This window comes from Pteropus medius, unplaced genomic scaffold (assembly GCF_902729225.1).
Source record: "Pteropus medius unplaced genomic scaffold, Ma_sr-lr_union100, whole genome shotgun sequence".
In the NCBI taxonomy this organism is placed as follows: Eukaryota; Metazoa; Chordata; class Mammalia; order Chiroptera; family Pteropodidae; genus Pteropus; species Pteropus medius.
In genome coordinates this window covers 8,931,022-8,952,413 of record NW_024354502.1, presented here as the reverse complement: position 1 = coordinate 8,952,413, position 21,392 = coordinate 8,931,022, and the positions used below count along the sequence as shown (strand labels likewise).

Genomic DNA, 21,392 nt, shown 5'->3' with positions numbered 1-21,392 from the left:
TTATTTTAGAAGAAAGGCATTACTATACTCATTTTACAAATAAAAAAACTGAAGCTAAGAGAAATTAAGTAAATGGCTAAGGGTCACACATATGGTAAGCGGTAGAGCCAATATTTAAATCAAGTTAAACTCCAAAGCTCATATGTATACTTTAGCTTTAATAACAAGATGATTTTCATGTTGGTAACTCAATAATTAAAACAATGGGTTAATAAAAGATGTGAAGACTTAGTGATGAATAGACCCAAAAAGATTTTACACCAATAAGATCCAGCCCTCCTAAAGACAGAAGCAGTTAGCACGAGAAAGAGCTTCATGCAGAACACCAGCTAATAAGACTGACAGACTTTTAGTGCTGTGAAATGAAGAAAGTGCACAAAACTTACACACTGTTGAATCGAAGACCTCTCCATTTCCTGAAGGGTATAAAATGGGCTTTAACAGTCACACGAGAATGTGTAGGAGTTCCAGCTTCAGCGGTTACTAGCAGTGACCTTGGAAAAGTCACTTGTTATTCCTAAGTCTTAGATTTCTAATTTGCAAAATGGAGCTGTTTCATAACATTAACACTATTAAAAATGAAATAATGTATAGTAAATATTTTACACAGTGTCTGCCACATAATACTCAACAAATCATCAATATTATTTTGTCAATAAAAAGAAAGCAGAACTATTTAACTCCTATGCAACTTACCTCTCTGCCAAGAACAATTATTTTCACACATAAATAAAAGAAACATGAATAAGAAGGAATAAACAAACTAATAAAGAATTATTACAAACCCATCTACGAACGTGTCTAGGTTGCTAAGGTCCCTGAAGATTTAACCCTATTAATGAAATCACTGAACCGCTGCTGAAATTAAAGTAAATGAGAGATGCTAGAAAACATGTGAGCTTAATGCAGATCTTCAGATGAATTCTAGAAGTGGTTCCTAAATTCCTGGTTCCTATGTGTGCAAAAGGAGTACTGATGACTAGGACACAGCACAGTTTCACAAACAAGCCAGGACAAAGTAACCTTATTTCCTTTTATAAAGAAAATAGGAATTGAAAAAAAAAAAAACCCATTATATTTAAAAATGGGTTATCACAATTCAAAAGTATCTTCTATTGAAACACTGTCTCAGCTCTAACAAAAATGAATTGTAAAGCTATTGGAGGAGGGGACAATGTAACCAAACAGAACAGCAGCTTGACGTTCCTGCCCCAGAGTCAATGCAACTTACTCAGCACCAACAGACAATGCTCCAAGTAAGAGAAATTAGCCAGCCCTTTGTAGCATCACTGACTTGTTCTATTTAGTTCTCTAGAATGAGAAAATTTACCAGTAACAGTCCCAAACTGGAGATAAGAAAAACACAGTGATTGAACTACCTGCTAAAGTCAATCAACATGAATAAGTATACACAGAAAGCAGTAATTAAAAGAGAGAAAGTTTTAAATTCTGTGATAAAGACCAGTTCAATGCATTAAAATTTCTCTCCAAGGTAGGGATAATCACAAAAAGCATTTTCCAAATAGAGTAGAACTAGGGAATGTGTCTTACTTTGAAAGGCAAATGAAGGATCACAGGTGTTAAGTTTCAGGAAAGACCATTTCAATTTTAAGGATGAATTCTCTCTAGAATTTACGGCCTTCAAAAACAGAGAGCCTTCGGGCTTGGTGATCCTTAAAATAATTTCCAACTCTAATATTTATGATCTCGCCATTTTAATATAATCTGATGAAATAAAGCATTCAGGAAAAAAACCATTTTTATCAAAACTAAACTGACTCATCTTTCATTTTGACATTTTATGGCCTTATTTCCTACATACACACTAAAATCTCAAATCTTTTGGTCCAAAAATAAGGTAGTGGATTTGTATTACAAACTCTAGAGTAGATATCAAAAGGAAATTCCTGATCAAAAGTAACTAAGTGACATACAAGGCTTCTGTTATTCTACATAACCAGGACTTTACTGTATACATAAAAATGTTCCATAGATATGTGTAATAGAAATGATGTTCTACTCAGTCTCTCCTCTTAAAGACTCATAAAAATAAAGGGACATTTTACTTACCACATCTTCAACACCTAACACAGGGAATGGCACATAAAACATACTCAAAATATATTTGCTGAAGAAATGAATGGTAAGCATTTACTGATCACTTATGATACATCATGCACTCTACTGTCTTACATACAACGTCTATTAAGTCAGTAATATTTCTCATTTAGTGACAGATGAGGAAACAGAGATAACTTGACACAGAATTATTGAATCAGGGAGGTGAGATTTGACTTCTGACTCCAAAATACTTTAATCGCTTCACAATAACTGAGTAACTTTTCCATACACGTTTATAATAACAAGGCTGAAACAGAATACAGTGCAAAAGCTCTGGAAGAGTCTCTGTAACCAGGTTGCAGAAGCAGGGCTTCGTGCGTGGAGTAGAAGTTCAGTGTAGAGTTACAGGGTCAGGCAGCGAAAGACTATAAGGGAATGGTGCTGGAGGTCAAATTTTTTGTGCTCTGATCACTAGAAGTAGCATCAACAGGAAACCGCCATTAGTTGCAAGAATGCAATACAGCTTTTAACCATTACCAGCACTATTCTCACAAGCCACAAGATGGGAATGTTCCCCCGCAAAAGTCCTGCTTCAGTCATGCTCACCATCTTTCATTTGTTTCTCCCTTCAACCAACCATATGCCTCTGTCCATAAAACAGTGCTGATATATTTTTAATTAATCCTGTTTATTGATATCTTGCTCCTTGTTCTTACTTTTAAAAATAATACGTGGAAAAATGAATACTTCTCCAAAACGAACACACGCTCTTACATTTTGTTTATGTGTCACAAATGATCCCACATACTCAGGAGTTCTATCTACTTACTCTCAACTTATCAAAGTGACCAAAGTAGCTTCTTAAAAAATAAAGGAAGAGTGGTCTTACCCTGGCTACATATTAGAGCCATCAAGGAAGAGAGGAAGGGAAGGAGGGAGGAAGTGTCAAGGAAGAGAGGAAGGGAAGGAGGGAGGAAGTGAAAGAAAAGAAAAAAAACCTGATGCCTGAACCCAACCTCTAAAATTCAAGACTTAATTGATCTGGGCTGGGACACGGGTGTGTGTGTGTGTGTGTGTGTGTGTGTGTGTGTGTGTGTGAGAGAGAGAGAGAGAGAGAGAGAGAGAGAGAGAGAGAGAGAGAGAGAGAGAGAGAGAGAGAGAGATACATATATATATTTTTTTATTTGGGAGGGATTGTTTCTTCTTGTTTTTGTTCTTAGATTCTCCAAGTCATTCTAACATCCTAATTCACTCTAACTTTTAATGAGAGTATGGACCAGCCTACTTTTTTGGGGTTTGTTTTGTTTTGTTTTGTTGTAACTCCTCAGGTGACTGAAATCCACACAACTGGTTAAATCACAACTTTCTTTTCCTGTTTTAAGATGTGCTGTGTTGCTGAAAAGTGAGTACACTGAGAAATACAGACCCAAAAGTGAACATTTTATTCATAAAACCATAAATATCACCCCTTAATAAGAGGTACTCGAGCCCTGCTTGGAAGAATCTCTACAATATAGAAATGAGAGGAAACGCACCGCCAGCAATCCATTTGAGAAGCATCGAATGTGTTCACAGCAGACTACTTAGACTAAGGCTTGATGATGGTCCGGCCCCATACCTGAGACAGCTTATGAATTAATGCTGCCCAAGCTCCTTTATCCCATAAATCCGTGGGTAAATGAAGATATTTCTATAAATTATGCCTCGAGGGATGGAAACTGTCTAACGGAACTTTAAATCTACCAAATTCTTCAACACCTCCCAAACTGTCGTCTTCTGGGTCTCAATGCTTATTACCTACTTGATTTGCCCTGCAGAGTAAGTACTGTTCCCTGAATGGGTCAGCTGTCTCTAGAATAGTCTCCCGGCTTTGTGAGGTTTGCACATTCTCAAGTTGGCCAGGTCTTAGCAAGGAATCTCAACCTGCAAGATAGTAAACAGATGTCCTGTCTCCTGAAATTACCCTAGAGGAACCAACTTTTTCTATTACTATTATTCAGTGCAGACAATTTGAAAGAGCAAGGCAGACTATTTTTATAAGTATCTGGCTTTTTAAAAAAAATGGAAACCTAACTGTGCTCAAAAGGCTACAAGCAAAGGACATAACTTCTAAGACACAAAGTATTCTCATTATAAAACATAAATAACAATCTAAAATATCCAAATTAATTATACCAGAAGTCAATAAACCTAAAATGTGAGTTAATAAAAATGATGAATAAAATCTTCCCTCCTCCCTAAAAAGGAATATGTAACAGAATCTGTAAGACCTCACTATCAAAATCATATCAAAAACTTTCAACTCCATGCCAGGGAACAATTTAAATCTGTCCAAAACAAAAAATTCTGCTGTCTGATGAATTAGAATAATTTTCTGTCAAATAACTGCAAAGACCAGTTACTATAGAAAGACTTGGAAGCCCTGCCCAGAATCACCAGAATTATGATATTTCATCTTCCTCTGTATACTCATTAATCCATTCATCTAGGTATTTATTTGTTGAGTGACTTCTAAGACCAGTGACCTCTGCCAGCCCCTGTGAAAATGAAACTAAATCAGACATGCAAGGTCTTTACTATCACAGAGATTTCATTTTATTTTAGGAAATAGCAAGTCTCAAACTTTTTGGTCACAGGGAGGGCCCTTTTAACATGCTTAAAAATTATTCAGGATCCCAAAGAATTTTTATACTAATATTTATATGTTAGAAATTAAAACTGAAGTGTTCAAAATATTTATTCATTTAAAAACAATAATAAATGCATTACATGTTAACATAAATTACATTTTTATGAAAAATAACTATTTTCTGAAACAAAAACTTGCAGGATACAAAAATGACATTGTTTCACATTTTGTAAAACATTTACATTTTCAAAAAGAAATTTTAATCAGGATAGAAGAATGACATTGTTTTACTATTAATGTCTAGTTTAATAAAAGACAACTGGATTCTCATATCTGTTTCTGCATTCAATCTTTTATTTCACACATCGTGTAGCATCTGGAATCCTCCATTAAACACCGACAGAAGAATGAGAGTAAAATTGACAAATGTTTAAATTAATGTGATTACAGATTGTGAAAAGTACTATGAAGAAAATAAAAGAGGGGGTGTAAGGGAAGTAACCTTCAGGAGCGTGGTCCAGGAAAGGCCTCTCTCTGAGAAGACACCCGAGCAGAGGGCTGAAGGACAAGCAGTCAGCCCTATGAAGACTTGGGTTAAGAAATTACTTGCCAACTATTGGATTTTAAATAGTAGTTTAAACAAAAATGCTAGTATCTACTTTTCATAAAATACACAAGTTGTATTTTCAGGGAACGAAAAGGCCTAGGATGGATGAACACTAGGGTGGGAGTAGTACATTTTCACGTTTTTACCAAAAGCACCGGTACATAAACAATAAACCCAATCTACTGGCAGAAACAGTTATATCTTAAGATGCCATTATATTATTCAAGACTAGAAATTTCATATAAATTTTGTTGATGAATTATAAACACAATATATTAATAAAGTACTTCAGGAAAGGTTTACCATGGCTTTTCATCAGCAGTATCTCCACACCAGTATCAGGGTCAATCTTTACCTGGAAAACATTATGTCTATGAAGCTACCACCCAAAATTTCTCTAATAAAGGTCAGCAGCTCTAAAAAAGTTCAGAGTTAAGAAATATTTAAGAAATATACCTGAAAACATCCTAGCTTTACAATATGTTGGTTTGAAGTACCTTAACCCCCTCTACTCCTGTGTACACGTAGAAATTTGGACTAAACTGCATTTCTAAAAAGTTTAGAGTCAACAAAGCTAGAAGTGGAAACTCACCACCCAAGCTTTAACCTTGTGAGTTAATGCAGCAGTGTGCAAAAGAACATGGGACCTAGATACAATCCCCAAGAGCTAGGAGCTGGGTTGCAAAGTGATCTGTCCTGGGTCAGAAGATGAGGTCTTGAACTTGTCTGAGTCAGAAAGTGGAAACTGAGACCTTTCCAAAACGCCAGAGCTACATAAAATTGTTGGTGGAAAGGCAGAAAACAATATTTGCTGTATCTTTATAGTTAAATATAAACTTACTTACTGCATAACCCACATTCCTCTTCCTAGGAATTTACCCAAGAGAAATAAAAACATATTCATACAAAGACATATTCACAAATGTTCATAGTAGCGCTATTCATAATAGCCAAAAACTGAAAGCAACCCAAAAGTCCACCAAATGTAGACAGATGAACAAACTGCAGTACATCCATTCTATGGAATACTAGTCAGCAACAAAAAGGAACAAAAGACCAAGAACAACAGAAGAATCTCAAAAATATTATACTAAGTGAAAGAAATCAAACAAAATGCTATGTACTATATGATTTCATTTATTTGGAAGTCTAGAAAAAGCGAAACTGATCAGTGGTTGGAACCGAGGTGAGGGGGGGACACTGACTGAAGGGCGCACTCTTTGGGATGGCACAGTTATCTTATTTTACTTCTTGATGTGGCGATTACACAATTGTTCACAACTACCAAATTCATCATACTGTACATTTAAAATGAGTGGAGTTTATTGTGTATAAATAACACTTTAAAAATTGTACATACTTTAAATGAAGAAACAATTCTTATGTGCACCCCCTCCCAATTTTACTGAGTTCAAAGATCTCTCGAAATGCTAGGAACTAGGTTAACAGCCACTGCTATATCCCTACCTGATGTATATTTTATATATCTATATATAAACTCAAGTTTATAATAACTCAAGTTCATAATAGGCCTAGGTAATCACGAACAAAGTAAACTGTAATTTAGAAGTCAGAGAAGTAAAACCTTTAGAATTTTTCTATTAAAGTATTTTAGAATTTAATGATATTAACCATGTAATTAATAATTTCAGTTACCTAGAAAAATCTGCTATGTAAAACTAATTCACCAAAAAAATGGATGTTTAAATGTTTAACCCTCCTCCACCAAAAAGACATGGTTAAAAAAAAAAACTGTCCAAAGTTCTACTTCTCAAAGTGTACAAGCACTAAAAGCAAACTTTCAGACTTGAAGGCCACAAATGAACTTGAAGAGATCTAAGAACCTCTTAAAATTATATGCAGTATTCTGTTTATGTGCTTAAAGGCATTTTCCTGGGAGGTGCGGGGAGAGAGCGGGAGTCTGTGGCATTTGTCAGATTCCCAAAGACACCCATGACAAAGGGTTAGAAAGAGATTTAAAAATTAATAATAATAAAAACCTATTATATACATGCAGTTATGTTTCTTTGTATGTACAATATGGTGTAGAAGGACATACCTTTTCTTTTATGAACCTTTGTATTATTTACTTATAGTAAGCATGTATTTGTTTTTAATTTAAAGAATATCAAATAAAGAAAAAAAAGTAAGGGAAAAGATTTTAAAACACAGCAATCACTGCATGGAATTTCACAAAGAACAAACTAATGTAGTTTCCTTTTCTGACAGTGCTACTGAGCTGACAGAATAACGTGGAAATAATCTGATTTTAGCAAGTTCTTCTGGATATGTTAAAAATATATATGGGTTGGTTAAGTGGCTTTTAAAGTAGGAAAAAAAGAAAAAATTCACAGACTATAAACCTGAGTACCTGCTGACATTAAATTCTAATCTGTTCTTGATATGGTTTGTCTTCACAGGTGTCCCTGCACTTGCATATACAAATTACCAGATAATATGCATATGTACGCATCATCAAGGTAAAAGAGGTACCAGCTTCTGGATAGGCAGACTGGTTTTCAACAAGCAGAGATGTGTTTAAGAGAAGCCTAACCTAAATTAATTATAAATTAGCAAAATATCAACCCAAACTTTGTGTAAACTGATAGCAATAAATGTTCACCAGGAAAAGCAGCAGGTTTCCCACTGTCCCTGTAATATACTAGAAAGGATTTGTTCAAAGCCCAGTTGAAATGATTGGGGACAAAATAGTTTTAAATTGTAGAACTAAACCGCCTATCATTTTTAACCTTCCTTTATAAAGCTAAGTTCAGAGAGAATGCTCAGAGGCTGCAACCTGTACTGTGCACCTAGAATAAGCAACACTTTTAAACAGCTCACAGATAAAGAAATGCTAAAATTACTAAAATGTTGTGCCATTAAAACTAATAATTAAAAAAATAAAATCTAGTGAACACAACAGTATTTTAGATATGGTTCTATTAAATATCATTAGACTCTGGTTATAGGACGATGCTATTAGCTAATATAGGTACAAAAATCATTTATAATGGTGCTTTTCAAGCTATCGGTTTGGAAGAACTCATTTTTCTGCAGTCTACTGCAGACCAATATTTTAGCAAAAGAACAGAAAATACTAGAAAAGTGAAAAAAATGTAAAAACAGAAAATACAAGCCCAGAGACCACACGGGCTATCACTGTAATAACACACTACCAAAGACTCTAAAACACTCAATCTCAATCCTGTGCTTATCTTGTGCAGATCAGTAAACAGTTCACAAACCAAACCCCACATTTTGGGGAGCAATGGTTTATAGAAGCTGTAACATTAAGCAGGTAGACAGGTCCCTTCCGATTCCAGAAGCTGAATGTTCAGATTTTATAATCACTCCTTAAGGTATGTCACTGAGAGGAAGTCTCTCAAACCACATTATCTCAACAAATGTGAGAGGCAAACTGTATGGCCCTCAAGCCCAAAGTTTCTTTCCCACCCGCTACTGCTTCTGCAGGAGGAGAGAGGCATGCTCCCAGGCTGGGCCAGAATACTATTCTGTTTAGACTCCACTCTGAACAATGTATTTTTAAAGGGATAAAAACAAATTTTTCAGCAGCGGGAGCCCACTTTGAATCATGAGCTCTGTAAGATCGAGGTAAAACAGTGGATAATTTATCCAATGATAAATTATCCAGCTGAAGTCCCAACATTCGAACCTTGATTTGTTGTTTTCCATTTGTTGTCTAGAACATAATAACTCTAGAACTAATCTTTATTTCTTTGTGAAAAAAATAATGCCCCGGTAAGAAAGATAGATAACTTTATTAAAAGCTTAAAAATTCATTCTCATGAGTATACACACAAATGTGAACCTCTGGCATGTACAGAAAGAAAAATCATAGAGCGTAGTTGTTAAGAGGCTGGGCACTGGAACCCAAAAGAAAGTGTGAATGGAACTCTTTGGCCTTAGACAAGTTACCTGATCTACCCTAGCCTCACCTGAGGGGACAGATGAGTCAGTACCAACCTCATGGAACTATTGCAAGGATTAAAAAGTAATGTATGCAAAGGGCCTAGCATACAGTGCCTAGTAAATCCTCAGTGAGTGTCAGCTACTGTTACAACTACTATCATTACAATAAACATTTCACCTAATCTCATTCACTCATCCATCCACCTATCCAAAAAATAGTGTGAGACTAGAATATGGCAGGTACTCTCATGGCATTGATACCTCTTTCTCCATAATGTTCAGAGTCTATTTCTCAGAGATTTTTTTTTTTAGTCTAGTAAGATGTAAATATAACTTATTAAAAATCAACCACTTAAAAAAAGTATCAACCACCTGACACCAAACTTACATTCGCGTTAAGACTTATGAGTCATCTGGACCTAGAGCTATCTCTTTTAACAATCAATACTACAGGGTTTCACGACAAAATTTTTAAAATCTGTATTAAAATGGGATTAAACTGATTTATTCAAAATATTTGTGTGTACACATATGTTTTCATGTATTTCCATATGGATGAAATTTTCCTTAAATACGTTACATTAATTAGCCTTGCTAAAAATATTAGATCCACTCCAATAATTTCTTAAAAGTCTAAAATAAAAAAAGCGAGGCCCGAACTGCACCAGTTGTCGGCCAGTGGAGGAAGAGGCCAGGCAGGATGCATGATTCCCAGCAGGCATCATACCAGTTTTCTAGAGTCTGGGAGGTAAGGTCCACAGCCTGAATTTCTCATATCAATCGCCATCAAAAAGCAGTTATTACTGTAAAAGAATTTCAGTCTCAAGGAAACTGTAATGCCGCAGAATCTCCCCTCAGCATGCTGTGTAAAGTCAATATCTAGACTTTCGTTTAATTCTGGCATCTTTCAACGACTGATCTGTGAACTTGGCAGTTTTCTTATTTGGTTAAGCCTAGATCATTTCTTCTAACACGGAACAAAGAAGGTAGTTATTGCCAAAATGTAAATTCAAAAAGCAGAGAGCAACATTAGTCTTAAATTTAACACATTTTATGGCTCAAGTGGGATAAGGGTCCCATTTCATAACTGGCAGAGTCAAATAATAAACAGGATTTAAATCACTATTGTTGAGTTTTGATGCGAAAGAAATTTAAGTAACTTCAATAGAAAAAAAAAGATAGTTTGCTCCTGACACGTATGGGATTAGTTGCAATGCTCCAATACACTTAATATCACCTCTATGATATTTCAGTTGAAAGAGTATATTTCATTATTACTCTCTTGGATCTAATGTTCACTGATGGTCCACGGTTTTAAAGTTAAATCAACTAACAATTGTAGGAAAAGGGGCCAGAAGGGCAATGTAGCCTCAAGAAATTCAAGACTAGCACTGCTCTCATCATGAAAAATAGTCATGATAAAGTACAATAATGTGATCAAATGTATAACCGCAATTAAATGTTAATTGATAACGTTTAATTTATAACATTAATTTCTTACTTTACCAACTCAATACTATATAAACGATCTGCAAATTTTCCCACATGTAGATGGAAGGTAATTTTTCTACCATAAAATGAGTGCTAAAAAGGCTTCGCTGGAACAAAATTTATTTCCTCTCTCATACGAAACAAAAAAATTTCAAAACTATTATTAGCTGTCTGCTTCCTAACACATCAAGTTCACTGGATTCAGGAGCATGGGCCACTGCATAAGGAGAAGGCCTTTAAGAGATTCGGGGGTGCTTCGATTACAGTTTGTTCCTGCCTCCTCAACAGGAAGCAGTGCTTGCTAAAACAGGTCCAGAAGGAAACATCAAAGATGAGTAACTGTGACAGCCTCTGGGAAGAGAGTGGTTGAACATAGGGATGAAAGTGAGTTTCTTTTCACTTACCTACTCTTTTCTGCCTTTTTATTTGTGTGCCATGTGTATCCAGTGTAATGGCTGTGCTTAATTAAATAGGTTTAATAAATTAAAAGGGCTTCAGTTTTCCTGTATAAAAAGTATACCACACCAATCCCAAGAGAAAGTGATTACTCACGCTCTCTCCCGAAGAAGTTGTCAGGGCCTGAGACAGACTACCCCAAAATACTCCACAATGGCATATTGATTACTTCGAATTAAGGTTACTTGACAAGCAACCAGTACCAGAAGGGCACTTTGACCCTCCCATCTCCTTGAGCGCTGGAAATAAATCTCCGCTGTGAAAGGTGCCCTCCCTGCTCCAGGATGGCTGAGAGAGATCTTATCACAAGAGCCAAGAGATCCAGAGCCAAAGGGCTTATATATAAACACTTTACTGAGTTACTACCCAGGCCCAAACTTTGTTTAGATTCCTCACTAATGAATACTCAAACCTTGCTTAGATTCCTAATGAGCACTATATCTTTTGTGCTGTCAATTCTTCACAAATATTGTCTCTAAACCATTAAAAGGTACCTGATTCGATCGTTTATTTCAGCCTCATTTCATGATCTGAGCATCCTATTGTGATTCTCCCATGCACATATTAAGTTGGTTTTTCTCCTATAGATCTAATCTTGTGTCAGTGTGATTGTTTTACTATTAATCCAGCTGTAAGAACTTAAGCGAGGTAGAGGGGAATTCTCTCCTTCTCCAAAAAGGTCCTCTGAAACAAAACTGAAGGTTATGCATTTCTGCACAAAATGTAAAACAAGGGTTTTCTTCTATCCAAAAAGAAAAAAAAAAGTTTTCTTTAAAGGCTACCCTTAAACCAAACTTGTAAACAGTATCTACAAACCCTCGCTTGAAGGCTAAAGACAAAAGGTAAAGAAGATTCTAAAAGACAGGCTATAAAGTCTGAACTTATTTTGTGTAACGAGGATTTTCCAAAGGGTTTTTTGCATTCTAGGACCACAGCTGTCCTTTAAGATGATTATTTACTAAGCAGCATTGTGTGTGATGATCAAGTACAAAATGGAATCTCTAAGACCAGTCACTCACATGAGGCTGTTCAAATAGTTCAAGGAGGTGGCAAGAAATGAATAGTGCAGACAATACAGTTATAAACTCGAAAACTAAGTAAGTGATCTTAAGAGAATCCAAGGGAAATCCTAAGGAATGATCGATGATACCAAAAGCCTAGGTGACCTGGACAGATGGTGCTATCACTGAGGAACAGGAAATATTGACCGAATTGAATCTCTGTAACAAACATACTAACATGTACACTTAATTTTAAAAATAAAGACTAAGGTTTTTAAAAAAACCTAACTTTCAGTTGGTAATGGTGCCAAGAAACAACATTCTAATACACTGTAGGTGGGAAAGTAAACTGTAGTATACAACAGGGGTCCCCAACCCCTGGCCGTGGCCTGTTAGGAACTGGGCCACACAGCAGAAGGTGAGTGGCAGGCAAGCGACTGAAGCTTCATCTGTATATGCAGCCGCTCCCCAGCGCTAGCATCACCGCCTCAGCTCCACCTCAGTCGTAAGGTATTAGATTTTCAAAGGAGTACCTGTCCCTAATGGCAAAAAAGGTTGGGGATCAAACTGGCAAGCTGCTTATAATGCTTAAGAACATGCATAACCTTTAACTCATTCATTTCAACTTAGGTATTTACCAAAGCAGAGGAAAAACACTAGAAAAGTAAAGCTCAAAATCTTATGTTAAAGCCCATCCTTATGTCATAAGCTTATAAACTAATTTTCTTTGTGTTTTTGTGATTTCTCCAAACTTCTCTTACAAAAAAAGTATGTTGTTTTTGTTTTTAAAACATCATATTTTACCATATTACTACTATCCTATAGATAAACATTTCTTACTTATGACAAATGAGACTAGTTGGGCACAGGGACAGAAAGTACAGAAGATACTGAGGGAAAAATATCTATTAATCATCAGGATATAATGAATACTTGTGATGTTCAGGCACTATTTGGGGGAAAAATAAAATCTCAAAATTTTATGCCAAAATATAGCTGACATTCAGACTCAAAGGGTAAAAAAGTTTTATACTTTGACTAAGTTAATACTGAGTTACCACTACTTTGCTAAATCAGTTTTTTCTTGTATGCTTGGGCTTGGTATCAACATTGACACAGAACACTACTCTGGCATACTCCAATATCCATTTCAACTGAAAGCTTTTGATGAAACAATACAGTTTGCCATCAAACAGATGAACATGTAAATTAAACTGTACTTTGCTATTAAAATCTAATCTTTACGGTATATAATCATTTTATAAAATGATCTTCTAGAAATAGTATCTTAGAGGGAAAAATAAATCTATTTTGCCTTTAAGTATATTTTCTCATATACTGCCAAATAAAATAATATCCAAGTACCATATTTTAAATATTTTACAAAAACAAAATTACAAACTAATTTTCCAAGAGAAAAGCAAATGCAACCAAGTTTTTGTGTGAGCGCTGACATCAGAAGCTTTCATCTGAGAAACTAAGGTAGAGCTGATAAAGCAAAAGTGAGACTATGTGACCACAAAAATAAAAACTAGCAAAGACCCTCTTTGAAGCCTAATGTTCTATAGAGGCTTTTCTCCCCAATATCAGAGCTAGGACTGAGCTAAAAGTCCAGGAAAATGCTGCCAAGACATAAAATACCTGGAGTTGCTCAGCCAAACTCATGAAACCCTGGGTATTAAGCACAAGATCAGAATTTATAATTTTACAGAAACTAGCTGAAGGCAAAGGTGACAGGAAAGCAAAAGATAAGACACCAGTAGTCTGATGTATACTTACTGTGCACTGTTGAATGTTAGAACAGCCATTTGAGGAGTAATATTTCGCCTAGGCTATATATGCTGCAACAACTAAAGTTAAAAATTTTCTTTATATTTCATTTAGTTGGCAAAGCACACAGTTTGAAACTCCACTGTAACTATCATCAACCATTAGAATCCATACCATCTACAAAAACTGTTACTGACAATGCTTAAACATCATTAGGAAATTATACAGATTAAGCTTTCATTTATTATAGTAAGAAGGCCGTGAATTATTCTCATATTATAGTAGAAGAAATTAAGGCCCAGATATGCTAATCAATTTATTAAATCATCTCATGAGAAACACCATGTATGCTGAGCTCCTTAAATCATATCAAGAAGCTGACAAGAAATTACACTAATAGAGCCTGTCATCACTACTGTTTATGCCATAAACACAAAAAACACTGTCAGAAAAATTTGTTAAAACGTAGGTAGGTAGGAAGGTTGGTAAGTGGGTGAGTGGAAGGATGGTAAATAAGACCTCTGACCTTAAGAGAAAGGAACAATGCCTAGGATATCTGCAGGGTTACCCAAATCTTGGATGCATCCTGAGATGGAAAAGTCAAAGGGACTTAAGTTTACCTACTTAAGGTAGATAAACTACATTACTTAGGAACAGCTACCAGTACTTCTAACTTTCCCTAATAGCCCTATTTTCTTCAATTTTAATTCTCCAATATCTTAAACTGTCTAACCTACAGACTAAAGGTTGCCTTTTTCCAAACTTGAAAATATTTATTGACTTCTTTTAGCTATAAATCTTCTCCTAGAATGACAGATTATTAAACACAAAGATTTTGATAAATTAGCTTTTCTTATATTTTAAAGTTATAAATGGGTAAGAGCCCCGAATTTTGGGAAATACACTTCCAGATGCTTGAGAAAGGAATACTAGATTATTTTGTGAACATCTTAGCTACTACTTCTCCTGATTCTGACATTCAGCAAGTCACGTAATCTATATATACCTGAGTTTCCTCATTTGTAAAATAGAATTAATAATGGTTCCTACATCAAAGAGTTGTCATATGGCTTCAACGCTGTAATATAGATAAAGTACTTTGAACAGTACCTGGCTAACAGCTATTGAGTCCTTACATTGTAGAAGGCAGCTGTAATAATGGAAAGCAGAATGAATCAAGGATGGCAAGATGTAATCTGAGTTCAAGCTCTAGGATACATTCACTTTATGTCCTTGAAAAGCCATTCAGTTTCTATAACTGACTGAACCATATGTATAATCTGGCCAATACTACTTTCATCAGCTCCTGGAGCTCCTAAGATGTAATGTATGTCAAATGTCTTTTATCTACTATAAAAAGCTATTATTTAGGCTATAACATCTTACTTGCCAAAGCAAAAAAATATAACTAAGCAGTTAAAATGTCAGACTGCATAGTTAATTTAATCTTCATTCAGAATGTACTTAGTCTTGTGTTAGAAATAATGCTAACAAGACTACTTATTTGGTTTTTCATCCGCAGCAAATGAAAAGCTAGAAATCAAGGAGGTAAAAGACAGAGAAATTTAATGGCAAAAATAAAAGGCAGCCAACTAGAAAGAGAAATCATTCAAAGCATCTAAACTTCAAAGAGAGATGACATTTATTACAGAAATAAACAGACGTAAATACCCCCAAGGGATTCTTGAAGACTCTTGACCAGTATTGGGCAATAAATTAAGATAAACTATACACACACACACAGTGATACATGTCATACCCTAGTATAAGCCCTTTACAAATCTGAATTATTCCTTTCAGTTTACGAAACACTTTCAACATTTTCTCATTAGGTCTGAATAACCATCAGGTAAGTAGAGCAGAGATAAATCTACCCTCAAAGCTGTTGTGAGGATCACACATAATCTAACCAAACCATCCTGCCACAGAGTCTTGTAAACAGTAGGTGTTCAAACAACATTAATGATTTTTCTTACAAATAAGACATTGACACTTAAAATAATGAAGAAATATGTACAAGTTTATGAAGCTAACTGGTCTTCTTTCTAGCCTCACTTCTGTGCTCTTCTCTCACCAACACACTATTAATTTCTAAAAAGCATTTACTAACCTAGTTTCCTCATGATTCATTTTAAAGAAAATTTCTGTACCACAGGACAGTATTTATTCATTCACTGTACCTGAGTCACTGTTCTAGGCACTTGCAAATATTGCAGTAAACAAACCTGACATTGGTCCTGCTCTCAGGAAGTAGATATTTCAGTGTGAGAAGACAAGCAAATAACAAGTATAAGACAATTTCAAACAGTAACAAGGGCCCAACAGGGTGATATAAGGATCAGTGAACAGATGGGGCCACTTTAGATCAGTCGGAAGGTCCCTGTGAGGTGACATCTGAGGTGACACCTGAATAACAAAAAAGTACATGTAACTTTTTCACTTATTAAAAACATTCTCTACCTTACTTCCAATAAAGGAGGAATGAGGTAGCTAACAATTTATATAATGAGGTAACTTTCTCATAAAGGAGAATACAAAATTTTAACGGTAACAGATTTCGATGGCAATAGGTTTTAAGCACTGGAAGTATGAGGGACACAAATGTTTTTCATTTTAGCCTTCGTATCATCTCAGTGACAAAGGAAAAATATATAAACAGTAAACCATTAATAGCATATAATCACATGACAAGATGAACAAACAGGCCATCATCATAAAAAGTTCAGAGAAAAGATCAATGTGAACCACAGCAGTACTTCTCAAACACTAACATGCTATAAATCACCTGATACACCAGGTCAGGAGAGGGGCCTGGGATTCTGAGATACTATATTTCTCCTTTTCCAACAAGCTACCCAGGGAGACTAATTCTACTTGTTTTGCTGGTCTATGGACCATATTTTATAAGTATAAAAAGTATAATGTACATGAGAAAGGTAGGATTCTAATTGGTTTGGGGAAACAGAGCAGGTTTTATATGAAAAGTTCACCAGGAAGGATTAACTTGATCTTGTCTAGGAACAAGACAACTTGACTACAACGAAGATGTGCTCCTCCATCCCAAAAGGATATACTGCGTACTGACTTTGTACACAGTACAGTAAGACACACTGACTGAGAAACCATTTCGCACAAGGAAAATAGCCATGTAATTGTCCATTAACGGTCAGATGAAGAATATATGTTATATGCATGCAATGAAATGTTATATAATAATGAAAATGAAGGAATTACGACTATTCACTCTAGAACGGACTAATCTCCATCATGGTATGAGATGAATGTATATAATTAAGACAGGAGAACATACTATAATTTCATTCATATTTATTAGTATAAACGGGCAAAACTAAAGTTGTTTAGGAACACGCTGGTGAAGCTATAAAGAAAACCAAGAAATCACTGAAATAAAGCTCACAACAGTAACAGGGTGGCAAGAAGGGATGGGAGGAAAGGATGAAGTGGGAAGGGTTTCTAAGATACTTGTAATGTTTTATTTCGCAAGCTGAATGGCAGATTGACAGAATGGATATTTTGTGATTATTGAAATTATGTATACAGACACTATTTTGAGTGTATATTTTTATCTTTTTTTACACTTCTTTGCTTATGTTATCAATGATCTTTTTAAAAATAAGTCGGGAAATTGGCGGTGGCATATTCTAATAGCAGCGAATTAAGGAAACAATGGAAGACTACCAATATAGACAAGTTTTGACCATGACTTTAAGAGGAAAAAAGTGGGGATTAAGAGTGGAACAGAGTGCTAAGAGGCAGAGCTGAACATTTTAATATGGGTAAGTCCTGACAATACTAAGATGTTGAAGGAACAATAATGGTAAAATACAGAGGAATTGATGAAACAGGACCAAAGGTAGGAAAGGAAAGATTCAAGAACACTAGAAGAAAAACTGGTCAAAGTGCCAGAAACAAATGTGATTAAACATCAGGCTTACCAAATAGTTTTGGTGGTTAGAATGCATAGTTCCTAGGAAGCTTGGAAATACTAGGAAGTAAACCTAAACACAACATCTTGGTGGGCCTTGAATTCACTGCGAGGTCAATGAACGTGGAATCAACAGGGTTTTCTGAGGGGCTGGATGTTGAAGGTTAAAAAGAAAAAAAAAGAACCAAGTAGGTTAATGCCTAGGTTTTCTGACTTATTCAAACCGGTAGATGATGGTTCCATTTACTAAGATGGGAGAGTCTAGGGTAGGACCAACAAGGGGGATAGAGGAATGAAGGGGAGAAGTCAACAATTTTATTTTGGACATGTTAAATCTGAGGTGCCTATAAGATATTCAAATAATGATGTCAAGCAGACAGTTGGGTATTCAAGAGTGGCATACAACACCCAAGTCTGGTAAGAAAGATTATGCTAGGAATAATATAAATATTTAAAGCCATGAGAAGGGGCCTTAAAGGTCAACTATTACTACTACAAATAATAGCAGCAGCAGCTAAGAGTAAGTGTAAACTTACTATGTCCCAGACAGTGTGCTAGTTATTAACACATTCAGCTCATTTTAATTCCCAAATTAAAGGAAAAGGAGACATAGAGATTAAGTAATTTGTCCAATGTCAATTCAACTAATTAGAGGTGAGATTCAAACCCAAGCAGTTTACCTCCAGAGGTGTGCTTTTAACTACTTTTTTACACTATGTCAGGCAGAGAAGGAAGCCTAGACTCAAATCCTGAAGCACTCCAACATTCACAGATGGGGAAAGGAGAAGCCAACATAAAAGATGTTAATTCCAATTATGCGCTTTCAGGTAAAGCTCTGAACCACAGGCTCCAAAGTGGCTCCAAAGTAAATAAATCTCCACCTGGGAAGTTACAGATGTCATAGCCCAGCAAAGAAGCATTAAAGTTTACCTTCCTCTCTCCTTCCAAAAGCCCCAGGAGTCCTAGATCCTTCTCGACACCTCCGTCACCTACTTGTCTCCCGAAAAATTCTTTCTCCAAATCCCCTCTCCCAGGCATCTCAAAACAAAACCCAAGGAACTTGTCACACACACCCTAGCCTCGGTCCCCTTCCTCAACCCTCAATTCCTCCGTCAGATGGCAGAGAAGTCTGCTGGAGTCTCCCAACAAAAAGCGAAGTTGAAAAAGGAGGATTTTAGGAAGAAACCTTCGCCCAACCTCACCAAGCCCAAATGGGAGGCTGCCGGGAAGCGCTTCTGGCGGGACCGGGCTAGGAACTACGCTCCCCACGTGGGCCTGGAGAGACGGATCCCCACTCACCAAGCCATCTATCTGCACTTGCTTCACGGCCGAATCTCCGGACCCGCCTTTGCCTTTGCCTTTTCCTGCCGCACCTGTGGTGGAGCTGGAAGAGGTGGTGGCAGAGCCGGTGCCTTCCTTGCGAGACGCCATCTTTCAGCCAGACAGGAAGAAAGAGAAATGTGAGTGCTCGAGAGCGGAAGTACAAGCTTCTCGTGACGTCATGCGCAGACTGGCGTTTGAGGGGCGGAGCTGGGAGGAAAGATTGGCGTACGGCCCCGCCTCCCACCTGTAATCCTGCCTCCACTCTTACCCCAACGGAATCCACTGTGCATGCGCACTGTGCGCTTGCAGCTTTTTTAAGGAATGCTCAAAGCCGAAAGTGGACTTTTTAAAATGTTTTTCATTTTATGTTTAGTCAGTCTCCATTAGGCAACTGATCATAATGACATTATAGCTCACATTTATATAGCGTTCCATGAGTAAAAATGCTTTCGATTCTAATTTTTGGATTAATCTTCGTTCCCATGAACAGCTGTAGTCCCATTACACGCATTAGGAAACTGAGACATGATTTGCCCAACGTCATTATGTTAATTAGTGGTGAGCGATATTGCAGTTTGTCTTATGTAATTTTAGATATCGGTCTCCATGTAGATTATATAGAAATTAAAACATGGGAACTTTGATCAGAATTACGAGAACTAAGTCCTTTGCTGCTATTAGTTTCATGCAGGATTTACTTAAGGACAAAGAAGTTATTTTATGTAAAGTGTTGAAGGGTGGTGCAGAACCTGTTCCCTAAAAATCAGGCTGACATAACACAGTTTGAAAGACTTGTCTCAAGTTTTTAAAAGAATACTGGACAGCTTTAGAAAAACTATCTTAAATAAGGAATTTAAAACATTCTCTCCTTTCAAATACATTTTGTCTGCTTATTTTTTAAATGTTTACTCATTCAATAAATATCTAGACAGAACTGATTAAGTAGTTACACCAATGAAGGGTATTTCCTACCCTGAAGTTTTTTATTGTGAGGGTCTGGTGTTACAGTACAATCCAGGAACAGAAATAATTACACCTGACAAATTCCTAATGATACAAAATAAAAATTAATATTCATTTTTTTCAAGTGCACATGAAATGTTTATCGAAATAGACCACAACCTGGGCCACAGAAATGTCTCCACAAATTTAGAAGTAATTTGAAATAGAAATCAATATGATCACCCTACCTAGAAAGGGCTATGAGCAACATCACTTGCTTCACTTGGACTCCTGGTTTCCTTCTTATCTTTCTGGCTGTTCCTTCCTTATCAGTCACCACTACTGATTTCTCTACCCTTCCCAAAGTTTAAATATTGAATAGCCCAGAGTTCAGTCCTTATATATCTTTGTTCCTGCATCTTTACTCCTATCATGGTGATCTCATCCACTCTCAAGGCTCTAAACTTCATACATATGATTCCCAAATTTATATTTCCCCAGACCTCTCCACTGAACTCCACACCAGCATGTCTATCTGCTCTTTAAACATTTCCAGTTAAATGTCTGTCACCTCCAACTGAACCTTTCCAAAATTGAGCTCTAAATGCCCTACCAAAAAAAAAAAAAAAAAATGTTCTTTCCAATCTTCCCCATCTCTTTTGATGACAGCTCTATTCTTCTAGTTAAGACCAAAACACTTGGGGTCATCTTCAACTCTTCTATCACACACACACGCATGCACACACACAAGCACACCTGATCCATTAAAAACTCTACTAGGCTCCATGTCAAAATGTATTCAAAACCCAGACTTCTAGGAAGAATAAGAGATAACTTTTTCCTACCCCTCCTAATAATTACATCTAAACTCCTGGACATTATATATAAAAGAAAAATAAGAAGACTATGCAAGAAGAGAGAAGGAAGACTGGCTAGGGATGTCAGGACCCAAGGAACAACACAATGGTGATTTCCCAGGGTTTCTATTTGCCACGTATATCCCACACTTGGAGCTGAAGTCCAGTGACCTAGAAACACCAACAGGGACAGACAAAAAAAGCTCCAGCAAAAGTCTGCTCTCTGCACACATCAGTGGAGACCATGTGGGAGTTCAAACTTTCACCCTTGCCAGACAGTAATGAGACAGCCACTCTCTCCCCCAATGGTGTGATGTCAGAAAAGGCCTACTGGTAAGTCAGAATTTCACAACAGCAGTAAGGACACCACCAGCCCATG

General features: G+C 36.4%; 1 protein-coding gene and 1 long non-coding RNA gene across 2 annotated transcripts in view; both read right to left on the bottom strand.

Annotated features, from left to right (window-relative positions):
• EIF3H (eukaryotic translation initiation factor 3 subunit H) overlaps window positions 1-19,372 on the bottom strand; it is an 85,775-nt gene extending 66,403 nt beyond the window's left edge. Inside the window, exon 1 of the mRNA XM_039853926.1 lies at window positions 19,191-19,372. Within this exon, the coding sequence (XP_039709860.1) occupies window positions 19,191-19,322 (132 nt within the window). The 5' untranslated portion in view covers window positions 19,323-19,372. The remainder of the gene's footprint in view (window positions 1-19,190) is intronic.
• Window positions 9,058-19,182, bottom strand: LOC120595662 (uncharacterized). The gene is made up of 2 exons (XR_005650930.1): window positions 17,902-19,182; window positions 9,058-16,351 (listed from the first exon to the last, which is right to left on the bottom strand). It is a non-coding gene; the product is annotated as an uncharacterized LOC120595662 (long non-coding RNA).
• Window positions 19,373-21,392: the final 2,020 nt, after the last annotated feature.